The sequence below is a fragment of the Colletotrichum karsti genome (assembly GCF_011947395.1).
Source record: "Colletotrichum karsti strain CkLH20 chromosome Unknown Scaffold14, whole genome shotgun sequence".
NCBI lineage: Eukaryota > Fungi > Ascomycota > Sordariomycetes > Glomerellales > Glomerellaceae > Colletotrichum > Colletotrichum karsti.
In genome coordinates, this window is record NW_024065914.1 from 766,016 (window position 1) to 793,105 (window position 27,090).

General features: G+C 56.0%; 6 protein-coding genes across 6 annotated transcripts; 3 read left to right on the forward strand and 3 right to left on the reverse strand.

The window, feature by feature from the left end:
* Positions 1–519: 519 nt before the first annotated feature.
* CkaCkLH20_05166 (uncharacterized protein) lies at positions 520–1,776 on the forward strand (the record flags this gene model as incomplete). Its single annotated transcript, XM_038887885.1, has 1 exon — positions 520–1,776. The coding sequence occupies one exon, from the start codon at positions 520–522 to the stop codon at positions 1,774–1,776; it is 1,257 nt and encodes a 418-aa protein (XP_038746927.1).
* Positions 1,777–2,421: 645 nt separating this feature from the next.
* Positions 2,422–4,634, reverse strand: CkaCkLH20_05167 (uncharacterized protein; the record flags this gene model as incomplete). The annotated part of the gene is made up of 5 exons (XM_038887886.1): positions 2,422–2,769; positions 2,822–3,831; positions 3,898–4,298; positions 4,375–4,527; positions 4,597–4,634. The coding sequence occupies 5 exons, from the start codon at positions 4,632–4,634 to the stop codon at positions 2,422–2,424; spliced, it is 1,950 nt and encodes a 649-aa protein (XP_038746928.1).
* A 2,135-nt stretch (positions 4,635–6,769) lies between these two features.
* On the forward strand, positions 6,770–8,628 carry CkaCkLH20_05168 (uncharacterized protein; the record flags this gene model as incomplete). Its single annotated transcript, XM_038887887.1, has 3 exons — positions 6,770–7,136; positions 7,196–7,325; positions 7,419–8,628. 3 exons carry the CDS (start codon positions 6,770–6,772, stop codon positions 8,626–8,628), a joined length of 1,707 nt encoding a protein of 568 aa, XP_038746929.1.
* A 1,066-nt stretch (positions 8,629–9,694) lies between these two features.
* Positions 9,695–22,639, reverse strand: CkaCkLH20_05169 (uncharacterized protein; the record flags this gene model as incomplete). Its single annotated transcript, XM_038887888.1, has 2 exons — positions 9,695–18,618; positions 21,193–22,639. 2 exons carry the CDS (start codon positions 22,637–22,639, stop codon positions 9,695–9,697), a joined length of 10,371 nt encoding a protein of 3,456 aa, XP_038746930.1.
* Positions 22,640–22,934: 295 nt separating this feature from the next.
* CkaCkLH20_05170 (uncharacterized protein) lies at positions 22,935–23,741 on the reverse strand (the record flags this gene model as incomplete). The annotated part of the gene is made up of 4 exons (XM_038887889.1): positions 22,935–23,242; positions 23,288–23,404; positions 23,454–23,567; positions 23,627–23,741. The coding sequence occupies 4 exons, from the start codon at positions 23,739–23,741 to the stop codon at positions 22,935–22,937; spliced, it is 654 nt and encodes a 217-aa protein (XP_038746931.1).
* A 739-nt stretch (positions 23,742–24,480) lies between these two features.
* On the forward strand, positions 24,481–26,609 carry CkaCkLH20_05171 (uncharacterized protein; the record flags this gene model as incomplete). The annotated part of the gene is made up of 7 exons (XM_038887890.1): positions 24,481–24,517; positions 24,585–24,641; positions 24,764–24,805; positions 24,850–24,876; positions 24,942–25,028; positions 25,088–25,384; positions 25,441–26,609. The coding sequence occupies 7 exons, from the start codon at positions 24,481–24,483 to the stop codon at positions 26,607–26,609; spliced, it is 1,716 nt and encodes a 571-aa protein (XP_038746932.1).
* Positions 26,610–27,090: the final 481 nt, after the last annotated feature.

Below are 27,090 nucleotides of genomic sequence, written 5' to 3' on the forward strand. Positions count from 1 at the left end.
TTCCAGAGACAATTCCATTCTACCCCTGATACCGCTCGATATCCAAAAACGAAAATGATAAGCTTGCCACAAGACAACCAGTATCGAGACGAGGACAATGCCAGACCGCACTCTCTACCAGATCACATCACTACCTCGTGCTACGCTGTGTGAGTTAATTGTTGGATTCCTTAGGACTGCGGTGGTCACTTATCTCTCCCTCTCACGTGAGCGGAAGCGGTGGATCGGCCTGACGACGAAGCTCCGGGAATCCACTTACACCGGCATCACGATCGACACGCCGCATCTCCGGACCCGGCCCCACTGAGAGGAGATGGTATTGAGGTCGTGGGTAGGTGTTCATGATGTTGTGGTCTTTGTGTATATGTTATTAAGTGTAGGATATAATCGTTCATTTCAACCCGGCGTGTGCTGGCTGACCATCTATCCCCAAACTCCATCCCAATTCCATGAAAGAAACCCATTCATCAACAACTTCGAAACCCTCCCTCCTCCGTACCAAAAACAAATCCCCCAAAAATGGCAAACTTCGACTGGCACGCCGGCCGCTCCGACATCTCCACCCTCGCCCTCCTCGACCGCGCCCCGGAATCCGAAAACATCGACCTCCCCTCCGTCCGCCTCTACCGCCTCGCCCGCGTCCGCGCCCAGATGGCCCTCCGAAGCATCCACGCCCTCGTCCTCTCCGACCCCGTCAACATCCGCTACGCCACGGGCACCCGCAACATGCAGATCTTCAGCGCCCGCAACAGCCCCTCGCGCTACCTCCTCCTCACCGCGCACCGCTCCGTCCTGTTCGAGTTCACCGGCTGTCTGCACCTCGCGGACGGCTACGAGACCGTGGACGAGGTCCGCCCCGCGCTGACCGCGTCTTTCGTCGCGGCCGGGCCGGGGATCGAAGAGAGAGAAAAGAGGTGGGCAAGGGAGATGGGGGATCTGATCACGGAGCTCGTCGGGGCGGGGAGCACGGTGGGCCTGGAGCGTCTCAACGCCGGCGCGGCCATCGCGTTAAAAGAAGCCGGGTTTAAGATTGTGGACGCGCAGAGGCCCGTCGAGATGGCGCGGTGCATCAAGTCCCCCGAAGAGGTAAAATGCGTCGTGGCCTCGCTGCGCGCGACGGAGGTCGCGGTCGGCAAGCTGCGCGCCGCGATACGGCCCGGCCTCACGGAGACCGAGCTCTGGGGCGTGCTGCACAAATCCGTGATCGAGCAGAACGGGGACTACTGCGAGACGCGGCTCCTCAGCGCGGGGCCGCGGACGAACCCGTGGTTCCAGGAGACGGCGGGGTACGTCATCCGCGAGAACGAGCTCGTCGCGCTGGACACGGACGTGGTGGGTTGTCACGGGTACTATTCGGACTTTTCGCGGACGTTCCACGCCGGTCCGGGGGAGCCGTCGGCAGAACAAAAAGAGTTGTATAGAGTGGCGCACGAGCAGGTGATGCACAACGTGGGGATCCTCCGCGCGGGGATGACGTTCCGGGAGTACGCGGAGGCGGCGTGGGAGATACCGGAGAGGTACTACAAGAACCGGTACTACCTGTCGGCGCACGGGTGCGGGATGACGGGGGAGTACCCGTACCTGTACCACCGGGGGGATTTCCCGGAGGCCGGGTACGACGGGGTGGTGGAGGCGGGGATGGTGATCTGCGTGGAGAGCTATATCGGGGAGGAGGGCGGGAGGGAGGGGGTGAAGCTCGAGCAGCAGGTCTTGGTCACGGAGACGGGGGTGGAGGTGTTGAGCGAGTTCCCGTTTGAGGAGGCGCTTTTGAGGTGAGTGTGAGATGAGGGTTGTGAGATGAGGGTTGTGAGATGAGGGTTGTGAGGTGAGGGTTGTGAGATGAGGGTTGTGAGGATGGTGGCTTGCGGGATTGTGTTTGGCTGCCTATCTCGGTAGTCTTTCATGACATGTGAGGAGACAGGCATACGGACAGAAAGATACGATATATGAATAGACCATGAATTACAACTGATGCCCAGCTCTAATGGAGCTTTACGGCTGTTTACTAATTTGTGTTCTACGATTCTTTAACACAATACTAGCACTTTACCTCGTGCTATCTGTCAATGAAACGAATAGATTCAATAGGAGTTGAACTGGTATTGTCAAGCTCAACCTGGGCAAGGTCTTTGCACACGTATGAGCAGACAACATAGAAACATATCAGCTTTGAATAGGAGTGAGTGAGTTTGTTGGGCAGGGTCAACTAACAACCCTTGCGTCAAACGATCATTGCCAACAGCTTTACGGCCGATGCTGTCTCGAACATGTCAAGGTCTCGAGGAAGATGTGTATGTGGACTAGTGCTCTAAAGGAGCCTAGTTGTTTCATTCGATTCATTCTCACAATCCTTTTCACAATAGTTTTGAGGACCTCTTAGGAAAGATGTACTCGATGCTCTTCAAATTTGATTCAAACTACCTATCCGAAGGAGTTATCCACCATGAAGTGGCTGAGCAGGTCTTCCACGTAGACCTGCTCCAGATCGCCCGGGTCGATGAGGAACGAGTCCGCAAAGTTCGGGCTCGGCGCCGCGGACGGCTCATGCGGCTCCTCCGCCTGCGAACTCCCCAGCGGGTGGGTGAGGTGCGTGGTCACCGGTATCCTGGCCTGGGACGACGACGACGGCCTCACCGAGGTCGCCTGGTACACGTCCGGGTCCAGCAGCTCCCAGAACAGCCAGGGGGGAAAGGCGATGGCGCCGCCGTTCTCGGTGGACTCCTGGCGGCGGTGCTCGGCGACGAGTTGCAGGCTTTGCAGGATTTCTAGCTACAAGGAGAAAAAAGAACAACGGTCAGCCAGGTGAACTTGGCTGGTTAACGAGAGGCACGCGAAGCTCAAGTTCCACGAGTGAAGAGGACGTGACGGAGGGAAAACATGTTTTATTTGCCTTTTGCGACAGGTGAAGCCAAGCCTTGGACACTCTTGTCAGATACGTCTTGCACCAGTCGAGGTCCCGCGCGGCCTTGGTCGAGACCTTTTTATCCTGGACGAACTGCAGCAGCCAGGGTATCGTCGCGACCGCGGCGACGAGCTGGCCGAGGAAGGGGTTGTACACGTCGAGCCGGTGCTCCTCGCAGATGCCGAGCAGCCAGAACACCCAGCCGGAGTGGAACAGCGCGGCGTCGATGGTGCGCTGCAGGAACAGGCCGGACGTCTGGTAGCCGCCGCCGCCGCCGCCGCCTCCCCTCCGCGACGAGCAGCAGCTGCGCACGGCGACGAGGTGGATGAAGGGGTGGTTCAGCAGGGCGAGGTAGACGTGGCACAGGACCTGCATGAGGACCCAGGGGACCCAGTACTCGCGCCGCTCGAGGACCTCGGCGCGGGAGCGCTTGGTGAAGGCGACGTTCATCATGAGGTGCCGGGCGGGGAGCTGGGCGTCGCGGTCGTGGACCATGGCGACGAGGCGGGCGTAGCGCGAGTCCGGCGAGGAGGGGACCTCGTCGCGGCCGAGACGGACGTGGTGCAGCCAGGCCGCGACGTCCCCCCAGACGGAGACCATCTTGATGCTGTAGGCGACGATGCCGTGGTCGACGTCGGCGCTGTAGGGGTTGTAGAGGTCCGAGGGGTAGTCCTCCTTCCGGGTGGACGGGAGGACGGGGGGCACGGGGGCGCTCGTGGGGAAGGAGGAGGCGTGGAGGGGGAGGTCCTGTCCCGTGTGGGCGCAGAGGCTCGGGCTGAGGATCTTTTCGAGGATGTAGACGCTCCAGCGGCATCGGATGCTGAGGTCGGCGTCTGTGGAATCTGAGAGTGAGTCTTCTAGTGAGTTCCGGCACGCCTCAAGGCGGGAGGCCATGCCGACGGTCATCTGGGCCTGAGTCGGCTTGCATACTACATACGTGTAAGTGAACATCAGTCTTACTGCGTCTTCGATGAAAGTAGGGAGTTGATACTGACCAATCACGTCTCTTAGCGCGAGAAGACATAACGACTGCACGACGTCCAGCCGCGGGACGCCCTGGCAAGCGAGCTTCTTGACCGTGTCCTCGGCGGAGCGGACATAATGCTCAATGGCGTTGGACTGATTGGTCTCGCCGTCGACGTGGGCCTTGAAGGAGAGGGTGAGGGCCAAGAAGCTGTCGAGCAGATGGCGCGGGGAGGAGCCCAGGTAGTCGGACAGGTCTGCGGTCCTGAAGAGCGGCAGGGGCTGCTGGTGGATCATGCGATTGTAGAAGTCAAGGAGCTCGTCGAGGATGTTGGGCGGCAGTTCTGTTGTTGCGCGACTTCGGGTTGGTTTCTTAGTGACGATGACGACATTGCGCGGCGCGGCATTGGCATTGCTCTCAACAGACAGGACCCTGAACAGACTACCCCGGATGGGGACAAAGAAAAGAGAGGAGAAACTCTATGCCTCTCGACACACACCGAACTCACCTGGGGAAGGATGATGAATCGTTGGAGGGGCTGGGTAGTTGAGATCCACCGGCGCCGTTACGCAACGGATTCTGCCCCCTTCCTGAATTAGGATCAAGCGCAGTGGCCTGACTCGAGGATTGGGAGGATTCGATGCCATGGCTCGACGGGTGTCTTTCTTTCAAGTCAGCTCTGGGGGAATGTTCTTGGCCCACGTGGGTTTGTATATGAGGCAACACGTACTGTAACAAGCCGTAGATGTCTTTAACCTGCGACTCCAGATGCCGGAATCTATCTTTGAGAGATGTCGTTCCTGTGCTTCACGTGGTGTCATTAAAACAGGGAGTTCCAGCATTGAGAAAGCAGGTAGCATCACAAGAACAGCCTTACCTCTTCTTGGCAACTCCGGTGGGCCGGGGGACGCGATTTCGGTATTCGCAATCACGTCCGGCACGTCGACAACAAGAACAAACAGGCCTTTCGGCGGTACATTTCGTCTTCCTCTGTCTAAGGACGAGAGATATAAGAAAACGCCAAACGGTCAGCCACATGAAGATCCGGGGTAATGTACTAGTACCGTCTTCGCATGTAACTCCGTGAACTCACCGGCATGGCTCGCAGGCCTGTCGACTCCGAGGATCCCGCAGGTCCGGGCCGCCTCCTCTCGTCGTCATAATCGACCCGTGTGATTATCTTCCCCACGCTTGGCTCTCTATGGCGCGCGAGGGCGTCTAAAGATTATGCGTGAGACATAAACATGGGGGAGTTGGATAACCCTGGATCAGCAGCAGCGTAAACGCGGGATCACGGCGTCAAATACCGATGTGCGAAACTGCGAAACTCCGGGACGCGGAGTTTCGTGGCCCACGTGATCGGATCGGTGCTCCTACGCCGCCGATGTTGCTCTCTTGCTCTCGAAGAACGACCAACCAGACCCCTCTGCCGTGCCATGCATGCCAAGAGCCGCTTCTGCTGCCCTTAGCTGAACTTGAAGGGATTTCGCAGGGGTCCCCGGCTCCGACGGCTATGAGTGGACGGTTGGTAGAGTTGTGATGAAGGGCCGCTCTGGTGAGATGAGGATTATGGGCCGGAGTGAAGGGACAAACCATGTTGTTCTGGAGTTTGAGACGAATGGTTTGCGTGTGCACGATTCAGAGCTTATTTGCGACGATTGATCTTCTCCGCGCCCTGGAAGATCGAAATCAATCCAATTGAAGAATGCAGAATGTGAAATGTCTGTCCAATGGAGGGTGTCAACACACGGGAAGAGCTGAAGAAAAAAGTAAGGCTACTGTAGGTGTACATTCTGCGTAGCAAGGCGAACTTGGCTCAGCCTGGATAAGACGGCCACTTCCCGGGCCCCCAAGGAAGCCAATAAAGATATCGATTTCTTGGAGAAACCCGTATCGCCCAGGGCGGCATGCGCGTTATAGATAAGTTATCGAAGGTTGCGTATCATCGCAGAAATGGGTACGGATACAGTACACGCGTTAGGACCAGCCTATCTGCCATCCTATCATATCCTTACCACTTCACATAATAACCCCAGATTCAAACGCGTCCAAGCTGTCGCACTTTGATGGATTGGGAAGTAAACTGACAGGCACAACCCCGGCAACCCCGAAGAACGCCAACTCCAAGTCTCCAATTCTCCAGCTGCCTTGTCCTCTTCGGACAATAGTCAGAATTGTCAGAATTTACCAACAACTCTTGCCCCCAGCCGTGATGACGTAGTGGCATGGGGGGCCTCACAGGGTAAGACAACGACCCCGGGCGCGCAACAGGCTGCGCAAATCATGCCATCGTGTATCTAATCCTTCTGCGGTAATTAGGGCCGATGATAAGAGAGTCTCCTGTTTGGCCAGATATCGACCTTCGTACGCCGCAACGATTGGAGACTTGGGCGAAAAACCAAGGCACTTGTGATGCGGGCCCCCCCCTGGTTCAGCTTCCAGGTTCATGCCACTCACCGGTGGGTTACCCCGGATTGGCTATCAAACCATCCTTCAGAAGCAAAGGGAGAGAGAAGAAGAGGAGGGAGAGAGGCCATTCGATTGGTAGCCCGGGACAAGTCCGATTGTACACGGCGGAGGGCTCCCGCCTGGAGCCTTGGTTTTTCTGCTTGTTGGTGTCTCGGTCTGTTCATGTTCAGTTGTCTTGGCCCTCGTCTTTATTAGCAGCTCGTTTCCCCGTTTTTGTTCTAGTCGCAATTCCGTCTTTCCCTCTCTCCCTCGCCTCGCAATTGTCGCATCACGGTTCTGTGTGTGATGATCGTGTGACTGGTAGTTTCTGTGTCAGATTTCCCTTCCTTTCCCCCCATTCGCCTTCGATTTTGTCGTAACCACAAGTCAACCCTTTCCCCCCCGCACTGCCCTCTCGTGTGTTGGTCTTTCCCCGAACGCGGAATTCTCTCACGATGGCTTCAGACGCAGAGAAGCAGGTCAAGACCCGCGGGTCGACCGAGCTCGGCAGCCTCGACCACGTCGACTCGTCCAACTCCAACATCGGCCACCTCCACCGCCGCCTGAACAACAGGCAGATCCAGCTCGTCGCCGCCGGCGGCTCCATCGGCACCGCACTCTTCATCAGCATCGGAGGCGGCCTCGCCAAGGGCGGCCCCGGCAGCCTGGTCATCGCCTTCACCCTCTACACCATGATCCTCGCCCTCGTCAACAACTCCGTCGCCGAGATGAACACGTACATGCCCGTCGAGGGCGGCTTCGTCCGCCTCGCGGGCTACTGGGTCGACGACGCCCTCGGCTTCCTGGCCGGCTGGAACTTTTGTAATTCAATCGCTGTCCCTAATAATTTACTATCCGATTCTAATCTTTGTGCGCAAAAGTCATCTATGAAGCCATCCTGATCCCGTTCGAGATCACCGCGCTGAATATCGTGATATCCTTCTGGAGCGAGAACATAACGGACCCCGGCCCCACCGCCGGCATCTGCGCCGCCGTCATCATTCTCTACGGGTGAGAGAGCCTCCGCGCGACAACGCGGCGCAACAAGACGTCGCGTGTCCCATACATAATAGACAAGAGAGAAGCTAACACACCTCCCCGCAGACTGATCAACATCCTGGCCGTAAAAGGCTACGGCGAGGCCGAATTCTGGCTGTCCGGCGGGAAACTCATCCTCATCTTCATGCTCTTCGCCTTCACCTTCGTGACGATGGTCGGCGGCAACCCGAAGCACGACGCCTACGGCTTCCGCCACTTCCAGAACCCGGGCGCCTTCGCCACCTACCTCTCCACCGGCGACCTCGGCCGCTTCGAGGGCTTCCTCGCCGCCCTCTTCAACGCCGCCTTCACCGTCGTCGGCCCCGAGTACATCTCCATGGTCTCCGCCGAGGCCCAGCGGCCCAGCGTCTACATCAAGTCCGCCTTCATCACCGTCTACTACCGCTTCTGCATCTTTTTCGTGATCGGCGCCCTCGCCGTCGGCATCGTCGTCCCCTACAACCACCCGACCCTCGTCAACCTGTACTTCGGCGACGGCGGCGGCGGCACCGCGGGAGCCTCCCCCTACGTGATCGCCATGGAGAACCTCGGCATCGGCGGCCTCCCGCACCTCGTCAACGCCCTCATCCTCACCTCCATCTTCAGCGCCGGAAACACCTACACCTACTGCGCCACCCGCACCCTGCACTCCCTCGCCCTCGAGGGCCGCGCCCCGCGCGTCCTGCGCAAGGTCAACAAGCGCGGCATCCCCATCTACTGCTTCTGCGTCGTGATGATCTTCCCCTTCCTCTCCTTCCTGCAGGTCTCCTCCAGCTCCGCCGTCGTCATCACCTGGCTCGTCGCCATCATCACGGGAGGCGGCCTCATCTCCTTCTGCATCATGTCCCTCACCTTCATCAACTACTACAAGGCCTGCGTCGCGCAGGGCGTCGACCGCAAGACCCGCCCCTACTACGGCTACTTCCAGCCCTACGGCGCCTACATCGCCCTCACCTTCCAGACCGTCATCCTCATCGTCTACGGCTACGCCGCCTTTCGCCCGTGGAGCGTCGAGGCCTTCTTCCAGAGCTACAGCATGCAGATCCTGGGCATCTTCCTCTTCTTCGGGTGGAAGTTCTACAAGAAGACAAAGTACATCAAGCCCGCCGACGTCGACCTCGTCTGGGAGCGGCCCCTGATCGACGCGTATGAGGATTCGATAACGGAGCCGCCGGTGGGATTCTGGACGGAGATGGGCCAGTTGATTGGAATCCGGAGGAACAAAGTAAACAAGGTACGTCCCCTCTCACCACTGGAATGTGGATGCAAAAGCTAACACGATATCTAGTGATACCCCCCTTTTATGCTTTTTGCAAAAAAGCAACGCCGTTTCACCGGACTCTTTTTTTGCGATGGGTTGGTTTGGTTGCTTAACTCGACATAAACGGTAGTTTTAGAGAAAAGAACTCAGGCAGCCAAGCAATAAATGTGAAAAGACATGACGTGAAAATTTCACCTTCGGGGTCTATCCCAAGGACGCATAAGTCGGCCTTCACTCAAGACCAGCCGCCCTTAACCTTTAACGCCTGTTGCAGTATCTACCTCCCGTACTGCTGCGGAGGCGACCGTGATGCTTGCTGACCTCGAAAGGTCTCAGAATTGGAAGTCTCGATGACTTATTTTGACTCAACGGCATTCCCGGGGTTTTCCCTTCTTGCTACCGGTACTGAAACGGCGTCGACGCCGTGGCTGAACCGTCCCGAAAGCTTCGCGTCGAAGCTTTCGGCAGGACGGCATCCAACTCCGCTCTCTGATAAGAGCCGGGCTGAGAGCTAACCTGGCGGCATCTTGTCCGAGATAACTCCGCATAAGTTTACTCCAACGTCTCTTCGTCCACTGGCAAAAGGTAGTTAGCCAGTACTGAACAGATTCGCAAGGGCCCTGGGGTTTAATGAACCTGAGAATACTTGAATTTCGTCTACGCCACCAGCTCTTCTTGCTCAATTGCTCGCTTTCATCTAATCGAAATAAACCAAAACCATCCTCACCACCGCGAAACAGAGCATCGTAAACCTCGCCACCTAAGGAAGAGAATCTTTGCTCCATGCTTATATATACACACATTCCAATTCAAGAGACACGCTTGCTTACTTTCTTTCTTCCGCTTCCTGCTTCCTATCCTCGCCGAATGCCTCTGTCGTCGAAAAAGAAGTTACAGAATATGAATACGACAAAATCTCCATGTCGGTGTTGTGAATGTTATCTCATACCGCCAACGCCGGGTATAGCGAACGAATCTTGAAGCCTCCGTATCCCGTCCCTGGGGCCCGTTCTATTCGGCGCGTGTGTGCTTTTCCTTCTCCCGGTTCCATGCAATTATACCAAAAAATGCCCCGTCCTTTCTATCCCGTCTTGACTCGACTGCCCAGCCCTGCGAACCTCTTCTTCGAGTTCGGACTTTCCTGAGGCGGGGTCTCGGCATCCTCATCTCTCTCCGGCGTCTCTTCTCTCTGCAGGTGACTCGGCTCCTTTTGAGTCTGCTCCCGTTTGCGATGCGTGAACGCGTTGAGTTTGTCGCGAAGGAATCCACTACCAGCCGACTTACGACGGCCTTCCGGCTCCACGCCTGTCCCACCCGATCTCGAGAGCGATCTAATCGTCCCGCCGCCGGACTGGTCAAAGGGAGAGAGGCTACTCCTAGATGATGGCCGGAGGAGTTCTATGCCAACGCCTTGGGGGCTCCTACTGTCTTGCGGCGTCGGTGGCGTCATCATCAAGAAGCTCGGTACAGCAGGTTGGGGGTTGCTAGATCCGCCCGTTCGCTGTGAAGCGACGCTAGAGCTCCTACTCGTAGATCGCGGAATCGGAATGCTGCTGGCCGAGCTGCCGTGGACCGACCGTGGAGGCGAACGTGAATAGTCGACGGGCGAGTTGCCGTACAAGCTGGACGAGTCGTCGCTATTGTTGATGCTATCAGCGTCATGCTGGGAAGATGACGAGGGAGCGATGAGCGAGGAACCGCTGGCCAACTCTCGCAACTTGCTGGTCTGGGCGGTGCTGGGCCGGTGCTTGAACTTGTTGCCGATGATCGCACCCGTATGTGAGATGAGAGCTTTGATGACGGCCTTCTTCAGGGCAAGCGCAAGGTCCAAGTTCGACCATGTCTTGTTGCGCCACTCGACCGCAGGCATGCGGAAGACAAAGTCGTGGACGTCTTCGACATTGCGATTGTCTTTGCCCTTGTAGCTCAGACACAACACCACGGAGGGCATCTTGATATGCGCAAAAGTCATATAGTTGCTAGCTCGCGACATCATCTTAGTGAGGTCGTCAGATGGCTTCGTTTCCTCCGCTTTCGATTCCTTGCGCAGTCCGAAGCGGGACTTTTTGCTGTCACTCGCAACTGAGCCTTCTTTGGACGAGAAACCTGTCGAGGTCCGGCCGACACCAGGGCGAGGTACGTTGGCGGTTGACTTGAGGGACTCGTACGAGGGCTTCTTGGCAGCTGTCTTGCCTGTGCCTATCGACCGGAAGAGACGGAACGAGTGGCCTTCCCCGGTGTTGACTGTGAGACCCTTCTTAGGTGTGCTGCCAATCGACTTGGACGGGGAGTCCGAGTTTAGCGTCGGATGCAGGCGCAACTCGAGTGAGCCAGGCCTCGTGTTGAAACCATCCTTGTCGCTGACAGTGAGACGACCGGAGCCGGACATGGAGTCGTCATCTTCCTCATCTTCATCCGTGGGCGTGTGCTTTAACATGAAGGGTGAGTTGTTCTTGGCGTCGGTCTTTTCGCCGCCATCGATGCCAGGGAAGATGTACTCGAATATCCGCTTGCCCACTTCGCGCTCTAGCTGAACCTTCATCGGGAATAAATTGACTTCGAAATGATCCATGACGGGGATGCCGGCAATAGCTTCGAGCATGTACCAGTAGACCCGAATCATCTCCTGGTTGCCCAAGTCGGCCGCGCTCTTCTCACTATCAACATACGGCGCAATGATCTCGGGGTACATGGCGTCAGGCAGGAGGTTCAGGCCGAAGACCTTTCCGACCCTGATGAGGTTGATGTGCGACCCGTCAGCGTTGTCAGTTCGGTCGTACTCGACATCTTTGAGCTGTAATTCGACAAGGGGTTCCTTGTTGTCGCGGAGCATATGCCAAACCGTATCGCGCGCTGTGATGCTCCACCGCAGCAGAGCATTGCTCTCCGATGCCGTCTCGTATCTGCGTTGGGATGATGTGATAGCCTTCATCATAAAGAACAGTTCGTCCTCGCATGCCGCCAAGTCGCGCTCGAGTAGAAGTCGATCTTCCCAGCCTTTTTGATCCATGTACTTGGAGTAGATCTGGAAGTGCGACTTGATATCCTGCAAAGATCGAATGCGTTCTTGTAATTTCTCCACCATCTCAGGCGTGCCGCTGAGGTCACTGAAGTCTGAGGCCAGCATGATCTTCTCCAGACGCTCGGTCCGGGTCTTTTCGAGGGGTTCGTTGTACATCAGCAGGTCCAAGACGATGACGTACATGGCGTAGTAGTCTCCAGAGTTGCAAAGGGCTCTGGCTTGGGGGAATTCGACCCAGAGATTGTCCATCTTGCGCTCGGTGTTGGGCTGAGACGAATCGTTGGACCCTTCGGTGTTGACCTCGTCGTTGTACTTCAGACGCAGAGTATTGTACTTGTCGTATCGGAGCATCGCAGACGTCTTCTGAACAACGCGATTGAACCCAAACGGATCAGTCTCGAAATCGAACATGACCTCCATAGGAACCCACGGAGGCCACGACGACGTGGCCGGTGTACCGTAGCGACTTCCGGCGTAGGAAGTGACCATCTCGGAAAAGTAGGACTGGTGCGTGACAAAGAACTGGGTACTATCCATGTTCACGAGGAACCGGCGCTGCACCAGACCGCTGACGACGTCGGAAATTCTCATCTTGTCCATGACTTCGACGACCTTCAGTTCCATGCCCTTCGACGTGAGAATGACGACGTTCTTCTTGTTCTTGTCGCTCTGGAGCTGGATCTGGGGCGCAATTAGGCGAACATGGTAGCTGTTCTGCGGGGTAAATTCGTCCGAGATGCCGCTTGACAAGTCCTCAGTAGGCACATTGGGTATGCTGTCGCCGTCTTTACCACCATCTGCATCGACATATTTCTTGCCGTCTTGAAGAATTCTCTTGATGCGATCCTCAATATCGTGCTTGAACTCGCGCTCTGCCGCGTCGAGATCGGGAGAGGAGCCACTCGTCGCGCCGCCGGTGGGAGTCCTGTTCTTGCTGGTCGGCTTGGGGTTCTGCTTGGCCTTGTACTGCTCTTCCACAATGTCCAGAATGAACTTTACGGCAGGACGGGATAAGTAGTAGACGAAACCCCGGCGCTGACTGACTTGATGGATGTATCGGAGGACGATGTTGCGCAGCGTATTGTTCCACTTGAAGTGAAGGTTGTGAATGACGAAACGGTTGTTGAAGTCGCTCTCGAACTCGGCGCCCGATGGGATAGTCAAGGAGTCGTCCTGTTCGAGCTCGATCGATTCGTCTGAGTTATTGCTGTCGCCCTCACGCTTAAAGAATTGGTTGCCGTTCTTGGGTTTGTTCATTTGCTGGAGCATGTTCTGAAGATAGACCTTCTTCTTTTGCAAGATGGCGCCTTGTTGTTGCAAGCTCTCAAACGCGGCAATCAGTTTAGGATCCTTGCCGTCGTCACGCACAACTCTGAGCTCAGCTTCGCCCAAGTTCCGTCCGTAGTTCTCAATCTGGATCTCGAGTTGGGCCAGTCGTTCTTGAATAAGTTGCGTCTGCACTCTTCGTGGATCATCATCGTGGCTCATGATGCAGAAATGGGTCGGTTCGTCGCCAAATGGACTCTTGCGATCCGGGTCGCCGGACACCACGCCGCCAATATCGGTTTGTCTGAAATATGTCAGGCGCGGTGCATACGCCAAGGGTAAAATCTTCGTATCGGGATTCGGCTCCGTTGGCAAGATCCAGTCCAACTCGACGAAATCGTCCATGTCAATCCAACTCAGGTCGTTATCAGGAATGGTGAATCGCGACAGGTCAGCGCCGTCCTCGTGCTGGTTGGCGATCATGTTGGCAATAGAACCCTTCTTGATGGCTTCTGTCGTCGTGCCTCTAATGCTCGCCGAGACTGCCCGCACATCTGCCGCTGCCAAGTCAAGCTGGGCCGCGTGAATCTTAATGCCGCTGGTCTTCCCCTTAGTCTTGCGGCCGCGGTCCCGAGTATTGAACTCTTCACGGCGCTGATGGAGATCCAACATGAAGCTGTCGAAGCGGACTTTGAGGCCAGTCGCGGAAACGCCGCTGTCAGAAGCATCTTCAACGTCCTTATGTTTGTAGATGTGGCTGATGAACAAGGGCGCAAGCAGCAAGTTGTACTTGATTGTTGAAAGATGCTTGCCGAACTTCTTGCTGTTCCTCTCGCGACCGGGCCATAGGGATCCTTGGCGAATCGGCAAAGCCATAGCTCCACCAAACAGGGACCACCACGCGAAGAAGTGGGTGAAGAACCGAGGCGTGCAGTGGACGGTGTTGTAACTTCTTGACGGCTCGGGGTTGGAAGACATCCAGTCGCGATCAACAGGCGCTCTGACAGCAATTGACAGGTGAATGTGCTGACTTCGGAAACCACGGAAAGCATCGTATGGTTTGTCCTCGGGTTTGACGTGCTGAGGCGATCGGAGGACAATGTCGTAGTGAGGTCTGAAGTCGAAGCTTCGCTGTCCGTCCTGGATTGCTCGCTCAAAGACGAGGCCAGCCATCCATTGCACCTTGCCCGAAAGCTTCATGACCACCTTCTTAAAGGAAGCTCCTGACTTGTAACTGTCTTCGCTCATGAGACTGTCGTCTTCTCCAGTCCGTCTAGCAGCTTCGCGAACCTGATGACTGTAATCGGGAATAGCGAGTACGTATTCGCCAGCATCCACCGTCATGAAACGCTTGGGGTTATCGTCGGCGTTGATATTCCATTTGACGTCGTTGCGCCAGCACATGAGGAATCCTGCGCCGTTTCCAGTCACGCAGTAAGGGTCGCGAGTGCCCTTGAGCGCAAGATGCATGTCACCGTCACCTCTCCAGGCAACGTGTATCCTGGAGTGGAAATTCAACCGAATCTTATCCCAGAATCCGACTCTTTCGGACAGGTCGACTTGCGGTTTGGTGAAGGACTCGATGACCATCATCATATCCTGTATAGCTGGCTGGTACGCCGGTCCCCACGTAATTCTTGTCGGTAACGCTGTGTTGATATCGACTTTCATGTTCGAGTAAGATTTGACTGGTCCGATGGTACGACGAACGTCGATGGCGAATCCGCCCTCGCTGCCACCTGTACCGTGGTTTCGGGGAGGCACAATGTTGACCCTGATTCGGCGCGTCGACTCCATGCCTCGGAACTCCTCTGCAATGACAAAATTGGTCTTGAGAGACATTGCGGGTAACCTTGTCGATTGGCCGACCTTGAGGCTGGGAATGTGTATAAGAGGAAGAGGGTAGTCGCGCAGTGATATTCTTGCCTCGCCGAGGTCGATCGAAACATGCATTGGAACGAGCAGCCCGTATTTCATGTCTTTGGGCATGCCCTTTCCAACGGAGTGGATGAAGTCTGGCAATTCGCTCATGGCGAATGTAGGTTTATCGATGACAAATTGGAGATCCGTGATGAGGGCAGACATGAGTGCTGGCCTTTGCGGTACTTCAAGGATGTTTTCGGTGTCCTCCAAGTCGTCGGGAAGTTGATCTGGACCCCAGAAGAGACCACGGATTTCCTTCATGCCGTTCTTCGCCATTGAGTAGAAGCGATCGATCCGCTTTTTCCAACTCTGCGCATTATATGCGTCTAACCTCTCGCGTGCCTCTTGTTCAGCAACCTTTGAAGAGCCAGTCATGCCAAGTCCGCCAGCGTCAGGGTCGTATCGTGGCGCTCGGCCTCGAGAGCGGTCGTCGCTACCGCGTCTTCGGCCGTCGGCACTTTGGCTTCTGGCCCAGGAAGCGCCGTTTTGCTGACGTCCCCGGTGGAACAGAGAACGAGCCCGCAACTTACCGGACTCTTTTCTCGACTCTTCTTCGCGAACCTTCTTCCTCTTGACCTCAAATGCTTGCTCCCGAGCGAGGCGCTGCATCTGCTCAACTCTGCCGGCACGGTAAATCATGCCCAACTTCCATTCGAAAGCGCCATCTTCCAGCTCGAATAGTAGCGAGCGGGTGCGGACGGAGACCTTGGGTACGTTCTTGGGGCCACCTGGGGCTTTGTCAAGGATGTATTCGTTGGTGCCTGTTCGGAAGCGGTGATGAAGCTGCTGAATCGACTTGAGGGTGTTGTTGAAGTTGTCGGAAATCTTATTGACCTGAACCTCGTGCGGCACCGCAAATCTGATGGCATCGGAGTTGATGTCAATCATTTTGTCTTCTTGGAACTCCCCGTTAGGTAGCTTCCTCCTAGATTTTCTGTAGTCAACCCTTCCTCCCTTGATGCTGACCATTCTGGCCCATGTGGTTCGCATCCTGGGCGGCTGGACATAGACGCGAACGAGCTTTGAGACCAAGTACGGTGCTGACCACCTGTGGCGACCAGCTTCCACACCGTAGACTTGAAGCATGACCTGAGGGTCGTTCGGAAGTTCAGCCTTGACTTGGACAAGAGCTGCCTTGATGTCAATCGCCACGAGTTCGGGAGTCAGCGTGCTGAAGTCACTCATGTCCGGGAAAGGAGACTCCGGTGACATCGGAGGGGACAAGAAGTCGCTGTTGCCATCCTTGCGAGGTGTTGTTGGCGACAGAACCGGTGAGGTAACATCCTGCCCAGACCTCATGAAAGCCTTCTTAAGAATCATGATGGCAACGCCGACCGAATAATGCCTGAAGAGGGAATACTGTAAGAGAACTGTGCGCATTCCGGCGTGGATGTGGAAGACAGGTCCTTGTTGATCACTGAGAGCCTGGAAGGCGACCTCGAACCTGGGCATATTGACGAACGGCTCCAGCTCAACTCGATCTTCTGCCTCCACGATATAGGCTTCTAAGCCTCGCACGTGAATTGCAACTCTTCGTCCATCTCCCTGGTTTTGCTGCTTCTTCCTAGGAGCGGGTGACACTGGGTGCTTAAGGAGGTCCGAATCAGGGGCAACGGTGCGGCTATTAGCCCGCCTGCGTGATGGTCGCCGCTGTAGTCCGTCTAGTCGCTGTGCACGATACTCGGCAGTGAATTCGTCGAGCTGCAAGGATACTCCGCGAGTGTCGTCTGAGATATCCTCGTCAATGCCAGCAATTTCGACACTGAAATCAGATGCTTGGAGCTGGAATTGAAGCAGCCAAGAGGGCATTGCGCGCAGGAAGTTCTGCTGCTTGCTGGATGTTCTTGAAGAAAAGCGTTTCTCGGACTCCACGTTCATCCTCAGCTGTCGCACAATCTGCCTGAGACCATCGGTGATTTCGGGTCGCACCATCTTAATGGAAAAGGTTTGCAGGTTGCCCGATGCCACAACGTGTACATCCGGTGTTGCGCTCAGCTGTACCTTGAGCTCGAAGGACTCGGTCTGGATAAGGTCGAATCGGTTACTTGATGACGTTTGGTAGTACAACTCGTGGGACTGAATCCTCATTGTTGAGGCCAGCGAGTAGTGGAGGTCCTCGACGGTAGAATGGAATGATTCCATATCGAGTGAAATTGATGAAATAGAAGAAATAATTAGGTCAAAGTCGTCAGAAGCCGCATTTTGATCGACCGCCGGGAGTGCGACTCTAAGAACTGGCTCGTGCATCGTGAACTTGATGTTGGCTTTCGGCAATAATCGCGATATGAGTACATGCCGTGGTTGGCGATCTCCACGCCGCCGTTGCGGCTTTGGCTGGAGCATGGCGACGAGAAGCGGCAGATGACGAGGGTCGAGATCCACCGAAGGAGACGTCACCACAGAATTAGCGAACAGGATGTTTGCGTTTCTCTCCTCTGCGCCGACGTCCTGGGCCATCTCCACGGTCTTGGATGGCAAAGTCGTTTTGACCGTAGTTGTCGCCATAGGAACGTACAGCAGTCTCTCCGGCTTTCCGTCACCGTCGTCCAAGCCAATAGATATGGACAGCGCGGCAGCAAGGGCCTCGTGGGCAATGTCCTTGGAAGGAAAGTACATCCTGTGTGATGGAGACTTGGGATCTAGACGGTGCAAATCAATACCGACCTCCTTCATGGAGGCATTCAGCATGATGGGCTTGGCATGCGGCTTCACCGTATCCACCTTCTTGGTCAAGCCGACAAAGCTGACGGCAAACTGCACCTCCTTGACGCCTCTGAGGATCGAGCTGATGAACTCCTTGGAGTCGGACACGGTTTGGATCAGCTCCTGGTGGGTGCTACCCGGCTGGGCGACCTCGTGGATGACCTTCTCCATGAAAATGTCTGCCGGCTCTTCTAGCGGGGGCGACGGGGAAGCGGACTTGCACTCCTTGAAGCGGTCGGCGCATAGCCGCACATCATCGTAGGGTATATGGACACGGCCTAGTTTTAGTGCAATGGCGGCGTCTCGTAGTCCGTCCAATGCTTCGTACAAAAACCCATGAATGTTCAAAGTCGCATTATCGAGAACTTCGAGGGACTCCTTGCCCTCTGGTGTAAACAAAACGCTGCGTAGCGTCATTATCCATTCTGCCTGGCGCTGCTTGTTCTTGTTTTTATCGGTCCGAGACTGGAAAAAGAAACGGGCGCGGTCGACCATCTTGCGCCTTGTGTCGACGGCCACGGTGAGACTTCCAAACTGCACATCTCCCACATCGACGACCTTGATGGTGGAATTGGTAGCGACGACATCGACCATACGGAGCCAGTTAAGCTTGCGGTGCGCCCTCTTGATTCTGTCCTTGAGCTTCATGAGATGTTTCCAGGTCTCGCTCCGGGGTAGAGGTCCACCATTCCGCCGTATCAACGGCACCTTCTGCTGTTCCGCCGGCTGAGCATCGGTCTCCTCCTCGGCGTCGGTACTGTCGGAGTCGTCGGAACTATCGTCGATCTTCTTCCCATCGAGCTCGCGGATATCGACGGTGACGACGAGCTCGCTCACCACGACGCTCAGCCATGTCGGCTGGGCGAAGGTCGGACGGTGGACGTTAAGCCCGAGTCCGCGAATCTCAATCTTGAATCCATCTCTTGGCGTGTAAGCAAGGCGGCGGAGGGAGAAGTATCCTATTCTCTGGATCGATACGCCGGTGAGGATGCGGACGACGGCGAAGAGGATAAAGGAGGACAGGTAGAGGAGGACAATGACGCCGAAAATGAAGGTCGGGTTGAGCAGAGCCATAGTGAGCCCGCAGTCGACTGGCGCGATCGAAGACTCGGTTCAGTATCTGTACCACCCACGCCACGTTAGCCCAACAGCTCCCGGAACGGAGTGGATGTGGAGGGGAAGGAGGGACAAGACAGCGGGACGGAGAAAAAGGAGAGCACGACGTGCCTGGAGAGAGCCAGATGTCTATGGAATCCCGCACGTTTACATCCGCCTCCAACGATCCGAGCGCGCCATGTCGTGAGCCAGTCCTTGTGTGTGTGCGTATTCGGGTGCGTATCGCGGGAGGTTGATGATGTGAACTCTGCGGCGTTTGCAGGAGCAGAGTTCCGGCGCCCACGCGGTTGCAATGCTGAACAAAGGATGTTGTAGTAGCTAGTAGGCGTTCGTTCGGTCGGTCGGTCGCAAAGCTCGCAAAAACGGTCGTGGGAACGGATCGGCGGGGAGGAAAGAAGGCGATCGGATCCCTTGGGTGGTCTCGTCTCGGAAGGGAGGGCGGGATTGGTGATGTCCCCCCAAAATTGGCGGCGATGATGCGGTGCGGAGATTGCTTTGCGTTGGGGAAAAAGACGACGTATCCGTATTGTAATGTGTACGTGTGTTTGTGTGTGTGCGAGCAGTCGAAAAGCAGAGGGTTGGCTCAGAAGGCCGGCGGATCGGAGACGCAGCGCAGCTCCTGCAGTACGAGCGAGGGAGTGACGCAGCGCAGCCAGAAATTGTTGGACAGGCAAAATGCGAGCGAAGCCGTCTAAGCCCTTGTCCTTTCTTGGTAAACTCCTCGGCACGACACCGATGACAATCCCACAAACCAACGGCAAGCTCTCGTTCGTAGGTAGTAGTCAGCGCTGCAGTCTACCCTGGCAGGGCGCCGATCTATCCGTCTCGTCGGTGTCTCTGGTGATGATTAAGAAAAAAAAGATGAAGGATAACGGGCCAGCAAACAAGACGGCCTCTTTGGGGATCAATAGCAGCAATTAGTAGAGTCCAGATATTGATTGGTATTGGTAAGGTAAGACAATGCTGTCCAGGCTGAGCCAAGACGGGGCAAGGAAGGGACAGGAGAAGCGGCGTCCGGTCGTCGTCGCAGGGCTGGTTCGGTTGCGAAGGGGACGTGGACGTGGGCGTGGACGGCCGGAGCGGCGGAATCCAGGAACAGGGCACTTGGTAATTGACGGGTGGAAATGAACATCACCAAGTCCATAGAAAACAGCAGGGGGGAGTCGAGATACTTTGGAGATACGTGGCAGATGTATGATGTCAGGAGTAGCAGGTACAAGCCCCCAAAATGCATGGCATTCAACACATATCAATTAAATTCCACCCCCCCGGGAAATCCAATGCTTTCGCTTCACGGCTAGTTCCGGATAAAACAGCCTCCTATTGGGTGGCTGATGTTCCTGGCGGGACAATTGCCCCGAATCCACTACATTGCACCTCCTTCTTTCCGCGCGGATTCAACAGTCAATTGCTTGCATCAGAGGGCCGTGCTCCAGCTTTCGCTTCGCGTACTTGATACGATCCTGTCCTGTGTGCCTGTCCTGCATTGGACGGAATACTTGGGACGCTGTAGCGCCGAAGCTAGGGTTGATCTAATGCTTAGCACGTGTACGGAGGAGCGCTTCAAAAGTTATTGCCCGGATTGCCAAGACTTATGTACCGCAGTCACCCGGTCAACAGTATCAGTACCTAGGGTACAGGAACAGTCGGAATAACCTTAGTAACATACCACTATAGATCCCCTAAGACCCTTAGATATAAGTACCTCTCCCGATAAGAGGTACTCAGGTTATTCCGGGCCCACAGCTACTTTTGCCGGCGAGCAAGGACTTTTGAAGCGCTCCTCCGTAGTAAGCGCCTCCAATCTTCAGCTTTCCGACGTCCTCCCTGTCATCCCGGACGCGAATCGACAAACCCTCAGACGGGAGGCTCAGACCTCTCAGAACCAAGATGCCGTTTCTCTGGGCCAGATAAGCACCGCAAGGACATGGATGTGCAAGGGCCTGACAATGGTCAAGTCAAAGCCGTTGAAGAAACTTCAAATTCCAGCCTCTTCACGTTGACAAGGATCGACCTCACTGTCGTTCTCAAGCTTCCCAGAACCATGTTGTTGTTGATATCTGCTGCTAATCTATTGCCATCACCATCCATGTATCTACATCATACGCAAGCCGGAAGTCGTTCCATCCGCTCCTGGTCCACCAGCCCTTGAATCGGAGAAATACAGATCGGAAGGATCCAACTTACATACAGCCAACCACGTGGACCATGATGTCCAACGAGTCATGCCCGTTTATTCACCTGTCAACATCACCCGAGTCCTAGAACTTTCAACCCGCGTGAGAGAGTGCTTGGCTTCGAATCGTCCTGGGATGTGTCGTGACCCCAACAATCTACCGCCATGCCCTTATCGGAGCCAATAACAACGCTGCTAGAACATCTCATGGGGAATACCATGTCGCCGAACCCATTCAGCGTTCGACAGCTGAAATCGACTTCAACCCTCACCACTGCTTGCGAGGCTGATGTTGTCTTTGGAAGCAAGTATGTTTCCGTCAATACATGCTCCAGTACCCGATAGCTAATACTTTGGTCATCGTCACCTCGACGACAGAAGCTGCCGCAGGGAGTGAAACACACTTGAGTCCACTGGAAGTCCTGTGTCCAGAGTACGACGAGGGCCACTCTCGAGGTGACGTGTCTTGGGTAGACTCTGACACAAAAGCCGTTGTACTGGCTGGTGAGGTTACGAGGGAATGTGATGGAGCGAATCGTAGCCAGTGAGTGAAGTCTTTCCAAATCCAACCCGTGCATGTGTTGCACCTGGTCCCCTTGTTCTTTGCGGAATGTCTGCAATAACGCCCTCCTCTGAGAAGGAGTTGACTGCATAACAGGTTGCGAGACATCTCGCAACTCGGATAACCTTGGGACACGTATAGTGGTTGGTAGCATAGTCATGTATTCGGCAGGCAGCAACAGCTTCGCCAGGAAGTGCCGATCTTCTCTGGAGAAAACCTTCTCCGAGGCAGTGCGCGTAACATGCAACGGAATGCAAACTACATTTCGCAGCCCTCCGCGCGAGGCACTAGTGCATCCAAGAGCGGCGTAAACCAGACTGGGATTTTGCGTCTTCAACAAGAGGGGTGTGATGGTGAGTCCTCGATTCGTCAGCACGAACTCGTTGTCGCTCCGGGCCATCTGCCTTTCGATGTTGAAGCAGTTCCGAAAAGCCCGAGGATGAGGTGCCAGCATCGATACCCAGTGATCTCTACCGGAAGCTTTCATATCGTCAGACCAGTCCCAGGCAAATATGCTTTGGTCTGCGGAGACTTTCATGATCTCTTCCTGAAGTCGTCGGAAGGCATCAATGCCTTCGCCGTATAAAAGTGGCATATTGATGCCGAAAAGTCCCAACAGACAATAGGCAGTGTCTTCCACTCGAGTCGTCTGGCGTTCCGAAGCCCAAGACATCCTTTTCGCAATGCAGGCGGACGAGAACCCTTTTGTCTGGTTAAGCACAGCAGACTCAACACCTGTAGCGAACTCGAGCGGTACGATAAGTTCATCCTTACTGCCGATGCATTCCCAAGATCTGTTGTAGAAGCGCATTGCTGTAGGTGCGAGCAGTTCCTGCAGGGTCCATCCTCTCGTGAACCAGCGACATGTCCCGAAAGCGTCTTCCGGGACATTTTCCTTTGGCGCATCCAGGTAATCCTCCAAGAGAACGAAACACACAGCCGAGTCGCGGTACCATGCGAACATGGAGTTGATAGCCTCTGACAGTTCGGCACTGCTCCTCTTGTCGATGCAATTTGTGTCCACCCAGACGAAGTCGTATGATTCCCTCCGAGCAGTTCGACAGGTGTTCTGAATCTTTTGAAAGCCGCGCTTGAGCTCTATGCGAGCTCGTTGGCTTGCGCTGCCTTCCTGCCATTCCAGCCACTCTTGGAAGTTGACCTCATCGCTTCCCCACGTATGTGACAGGATGGCGTACGCAGGGCGGTTGGAATCGAAGAATTCCTCGAGCTGGAGGGTCGCCGTATTGATGAGCCGCATGGTAGCGGTGCGCGCATGAGGAAATAAAGATGAAGGTCGAGGGAAAAGCGTACGTGGTGTGTTCGTGGGAAGTCCTGAGATGGCAGCCTGTGGCTGAGCGGTGGGCCTTGCAACCAATCAAACGCGAGTTGATGGGGCCTGTAGACTTGTGTAAAGACGTGTCCGAGAATTCAGGCGAAATGCTAACAAGTTCGAATGAGTGCAGAAGCAATTTTTTGATCATCAATAATGTTGTACATTTATTGTTACAGGCTGTAGTATGCACATTAGGTATACAGGTAAATAGACCTTTTCCTCAGTTTCCAGGTTTTGATGCTGGTTCTTGGGGTGGAGGGGGTGCTGCCGCCTTCGCAGCCCGCAGCTCGGCGATTTTGTCGTCGATCAGTGCGATCTCGGCATCAATCTTTAACATCTTTTCGTCGAGCATGCCGCGATACTCGTCGTCTGAAAGCTTCTTCAGGGGGCTCCAACTTGACTCGAAGAAGCTCTTCTTCTCCTTCTTCGCATCCGCGGGTGTGCCTTGCGTGCTGTTGACGATGGCCTGCCCAACTCCGCCGACTAATGAGAAGACGATAACACCTGGAATGATGTTTTTGGGTCCGCCTGAATATGTCAGAATGCTTCCAGATAGATCAGGAGGACACTTACGGATGAGGCCGCCAACCATGCCTGCTGTTCCTCCTGCAATGGCACTTGCCTTTGTCTTTGATGAATCTGATACCTGAGCTTCGCCGCCCCAGGCGTTCAATACCACCGACCTCGAGACTGCGATCTCATTAGCAGTTGACCGTGAACCGCATGCTTGGACACTTACGCCAGTAACTTGATCCAAGGGCAAACCATTGGATGCCAGACGCGACTGCGAACAGGGCGGGCGTTGAGTCGCGAATGATGCCGGCAGCGATACCGCTGAACAAGCCGACGGTGCCTTCAATATCAAATCAGCAAATTGATCTCATGAGGAGCCATGACATGAGATATTCTTACCTGTCGCGGCTCCAACCTTCAAGGGCGGCCCCATCAGATCGACAAGCCCTGGCGGCAGCAGACCCCGGCGCTGCCGCCGCTTTTCTTTCGATTCTTCTCTCGCGTCATCTGCCATGTCGATTGTGGCGGCAGGTTGCAGGAAAACGGAGTCCGGCCAACAAGTGACAGCTCGGCTCGACCCAGGGGATAGACGGGTGAGAAGCGTTCTGGAAGCTTTCCCAAACGGCGATCCTCAATATGCATCAAAACGGGATGATGACAAAACAAGCGAAATGTTTCGGTGCGGCTCAAAACGTTGGTTAACCGTGCATTCCGTTTAGATGCAAAAAGTGCTGCTGTCATTCACTGCTGGTGGCAGCTGGCCCCTCCTAGGCCCCCAGGCCCCTCCCGTAGGAACCCGGACAGTGAACTGAAGGCCCCTCTCGCGAAACGGGATTGTTCAATCACGGGTTTTCCCAGTCCCTAATGGTCCGTGCTCCTTTGGCGGGGCGCTAGGTGAAAAGGCCGCGCTAAACCATGGCGGGGCTAGCGTCTCCCACCTCCTCGAGAAAATTGTCCAACCCTCACAAACTTTCGGCCACTCTTTCTGCGCGGGTAAAACCTCACCTCTGTCAAAGACTACCGCCCCAGCAAAACAAATATTGGCTGGGCCCAGCAAGTCTTTCGCGCATCTCCGACGCATCGCCAATCGACCCTTTAAACTCCGGCGCCCGAGATTCCTCTTCCAAGTGGCATCTCAGCCAAAAGAATATCCCTCGGATATCCAGCTTCCGCACCACCAAACCGCACCCCTTGCGAACAGCCGCCTTGTTCGGCTAACTACGACTCCCCGCCTCGCGCCTCGATCTGAATCGTTGCGCGAAGCCGCCTCAACACCGCAATCATGGGTTCGTCGCCCTTCCGTCTATATCATCATGGTGCCTGGGACGTGCAAGTCATGCTAACGTTCTCGTTGCAGCTCCCAAGAAGAAGGAACAGCAGAAGATGTCGCTTGGCGACTTCCTGCAGGACCAAAGTCAGTCGCAACCCCTCGAAAAAAAAATTCTGCCTAGTCTCCGAAAGCCGAACGATCCAACCTCACCGTCCAACCGCCGCTGCTTTGCGCAAATTCGAGAATAAAATACTGACGCATGTTAGACTACGGCGGATCGTGGGCAGATGAGGTCGAAGATACTTTCAGTGAGTTGTTTTCTTTCTCCCAAGTGGGCAACCACATGCTCCAGGCAAGCTTGCTAACCTTTACGCAGCCGGTATGCGACAACTCCCCGTCTCAGCCTCACACTCTAAGGGCTTTCGCCCACTAACACCATCCTAGGCACTCAGGCACTTCCCGCCCCCGAGCGTGCTGGCTACCGTCCCTCCGGAGGTGGTTGGGGTTCCAGCGGCGACCGCCCCGAGCGCAGTAAGTCCACCTTGCTGCATCTACGTCATCTCCACCACAACATGCTGATTATTCAACAGGAGACTACGGTGGTTACTCCTCCATTCGCGAGAACCTTCCCCAGCAGCTCCCCGACAAGCCTCCTTACACCGCTCACCTTGGCAACCTCTCTTACGATGCCACCGTCGACACCGTTACCGAGTTCTTCGAGGGATGCAACATCATCAACGTCCGCATCATCGAGGACCGCGAGCAGCAGCGCCCCAAGGGCTTTGCTTACGCTGAGTTCCAGGACCTTGAGGGTCTGAAGCAGGCTCTGACTTTGGACGGCCAGTCTTTCCAGGGTCGTGTTATCAGAATCAAGGTTGCCGATCCCCGTAAGCAGAGCCATATGACACCGACGATATATGAACAGTTGCTAACCTAGCTGCAGCTCGTGGCGGCGACCGAGGCGAATCTACCCGCGACTTTGGCGACTGGAGCCGCAAGGGCCCCCTTCCCGACCTTCCCGGACGTGGTGGAAACGACCGTCGTGGCTCCGAGTTCGGCGAGCGCCGTGCCCCGCGCGAGCCCCGTGAGGATGATGGCAAGGTTCGCGACTTCGGCAACTGGGAGCGTAGAGGCCCTCTTTCTCCCATCGCTCAGGAGGAGCGTCCCTCCCGCGATGGCAGCCGTCCCCGTACCAACGATGGACCCCGCGAGTTCCGCAACCGCCACCAGTCCCCCGCTGCCTGGGGTGAGGGTCAGCAACCCCGCCAGGACTCCCGTCCTCCCCGCCCCGAGCGCACCCCGACCGCTGCCGAGCAGGACAACCAGTGGAGATCCAAGATGCGCCCCGACGCAGCTGTCAAGTCTGGCAGCCAGTCCCGCGATGGCAGCGAGGCTCCCTCCTCTCCCGCCGCCGCTCCTGCTGCCCCTGTTGGCCGCCCCAGGCTGAACCTCGCCAAGCGTACCGTTTCCGAGGCTCCCGACGTTCTGTCGCCGTCCGGTACCGATTCCAAGGCCAGCCCCTTCGGTGCTGCCAGGCCCATCGACACTGCCGCCAAGGAGCGTGAGATCGAGGAGAAGAAGCAACAGGCCATCAAGGAGAAGCGCGAGTCCGAGGAGAAGGTCAAGGAGGAGCGCCGTCTGGCGAAGGAGGCTGCTGCCAAGGAGGCTGCCGAGAAGGCCGAAAAGGCCGAGGAGGAGGCCGCGAAGGCCAGCGCGGAGAAGGAGGCCGAGCCGCCCAAGGACGCCCCCGAAGCTGCCAAGGAGGGCGAGACCACCGAGGAGAACGGTGCTTCAGATGAGAAGAAGGTCCCCATCCGGTCAAAGGAGCCTCGCGAGGCCCCCAAGTCTCGTGCTACTGAGGCCTCCACCTGGAGATCGGCTTCCTCTGGAGGTCGTGGTGCTCCCTCTGGACCTCGCGGCGGTCGTGGTGGTGCTGGCGGTCCCCGTGGCGGTCGTTTCGAGGGTGGCCGCCCTCCTCGCTCCAACGGCGGTCCCGCGGCCCGGGAGCCCGCCGCCCCCGCTGCTGAGGGCGATGCCCCTGTTGAAGATGACGGCTGGACCACGGTTCCCAACAAGGGCCGTCGCAACGTTGGACCTCGCGGCACTGCCTAGAGGGCTACTGCGCCTCCTACCATCCTTCAGCGTCCAGTCGGACACGATGGGTTCAAGTCCGCACATGTCGCTGAGAAGATGCGCCCGGTTGTGTGCATACCGGGCCTAGACGAAATTTCTCGTCAAATATACCCAGATGACTCCTCCGCATACGATTCTGACGAACGAATTTACGCCATGAACCGCAGCATCGGAGCCTAACTGGGCACGAATCCTCCTATTCCCGATATTTCGCTTTCCTCCCCCACGCGAAGATCCTGGCTCACCCGGATTGCTGAAGGAGAAGAACACTTTCCTTACAATCAGCACCCTCGACGGTCCTTGCTCGGTTTTGCTCTGTCACGGGCACACGCCAAAAGAACGGTCTCCCCGACTCAACAACGACTGGAGAAGGCGCGCGCTCGCACGCATTCATCGGAGTTTTGCGAAGTGGTTACAAAAAATAAGGGCTCATGGATGTTGGAACGGAAGGGTGTCATGA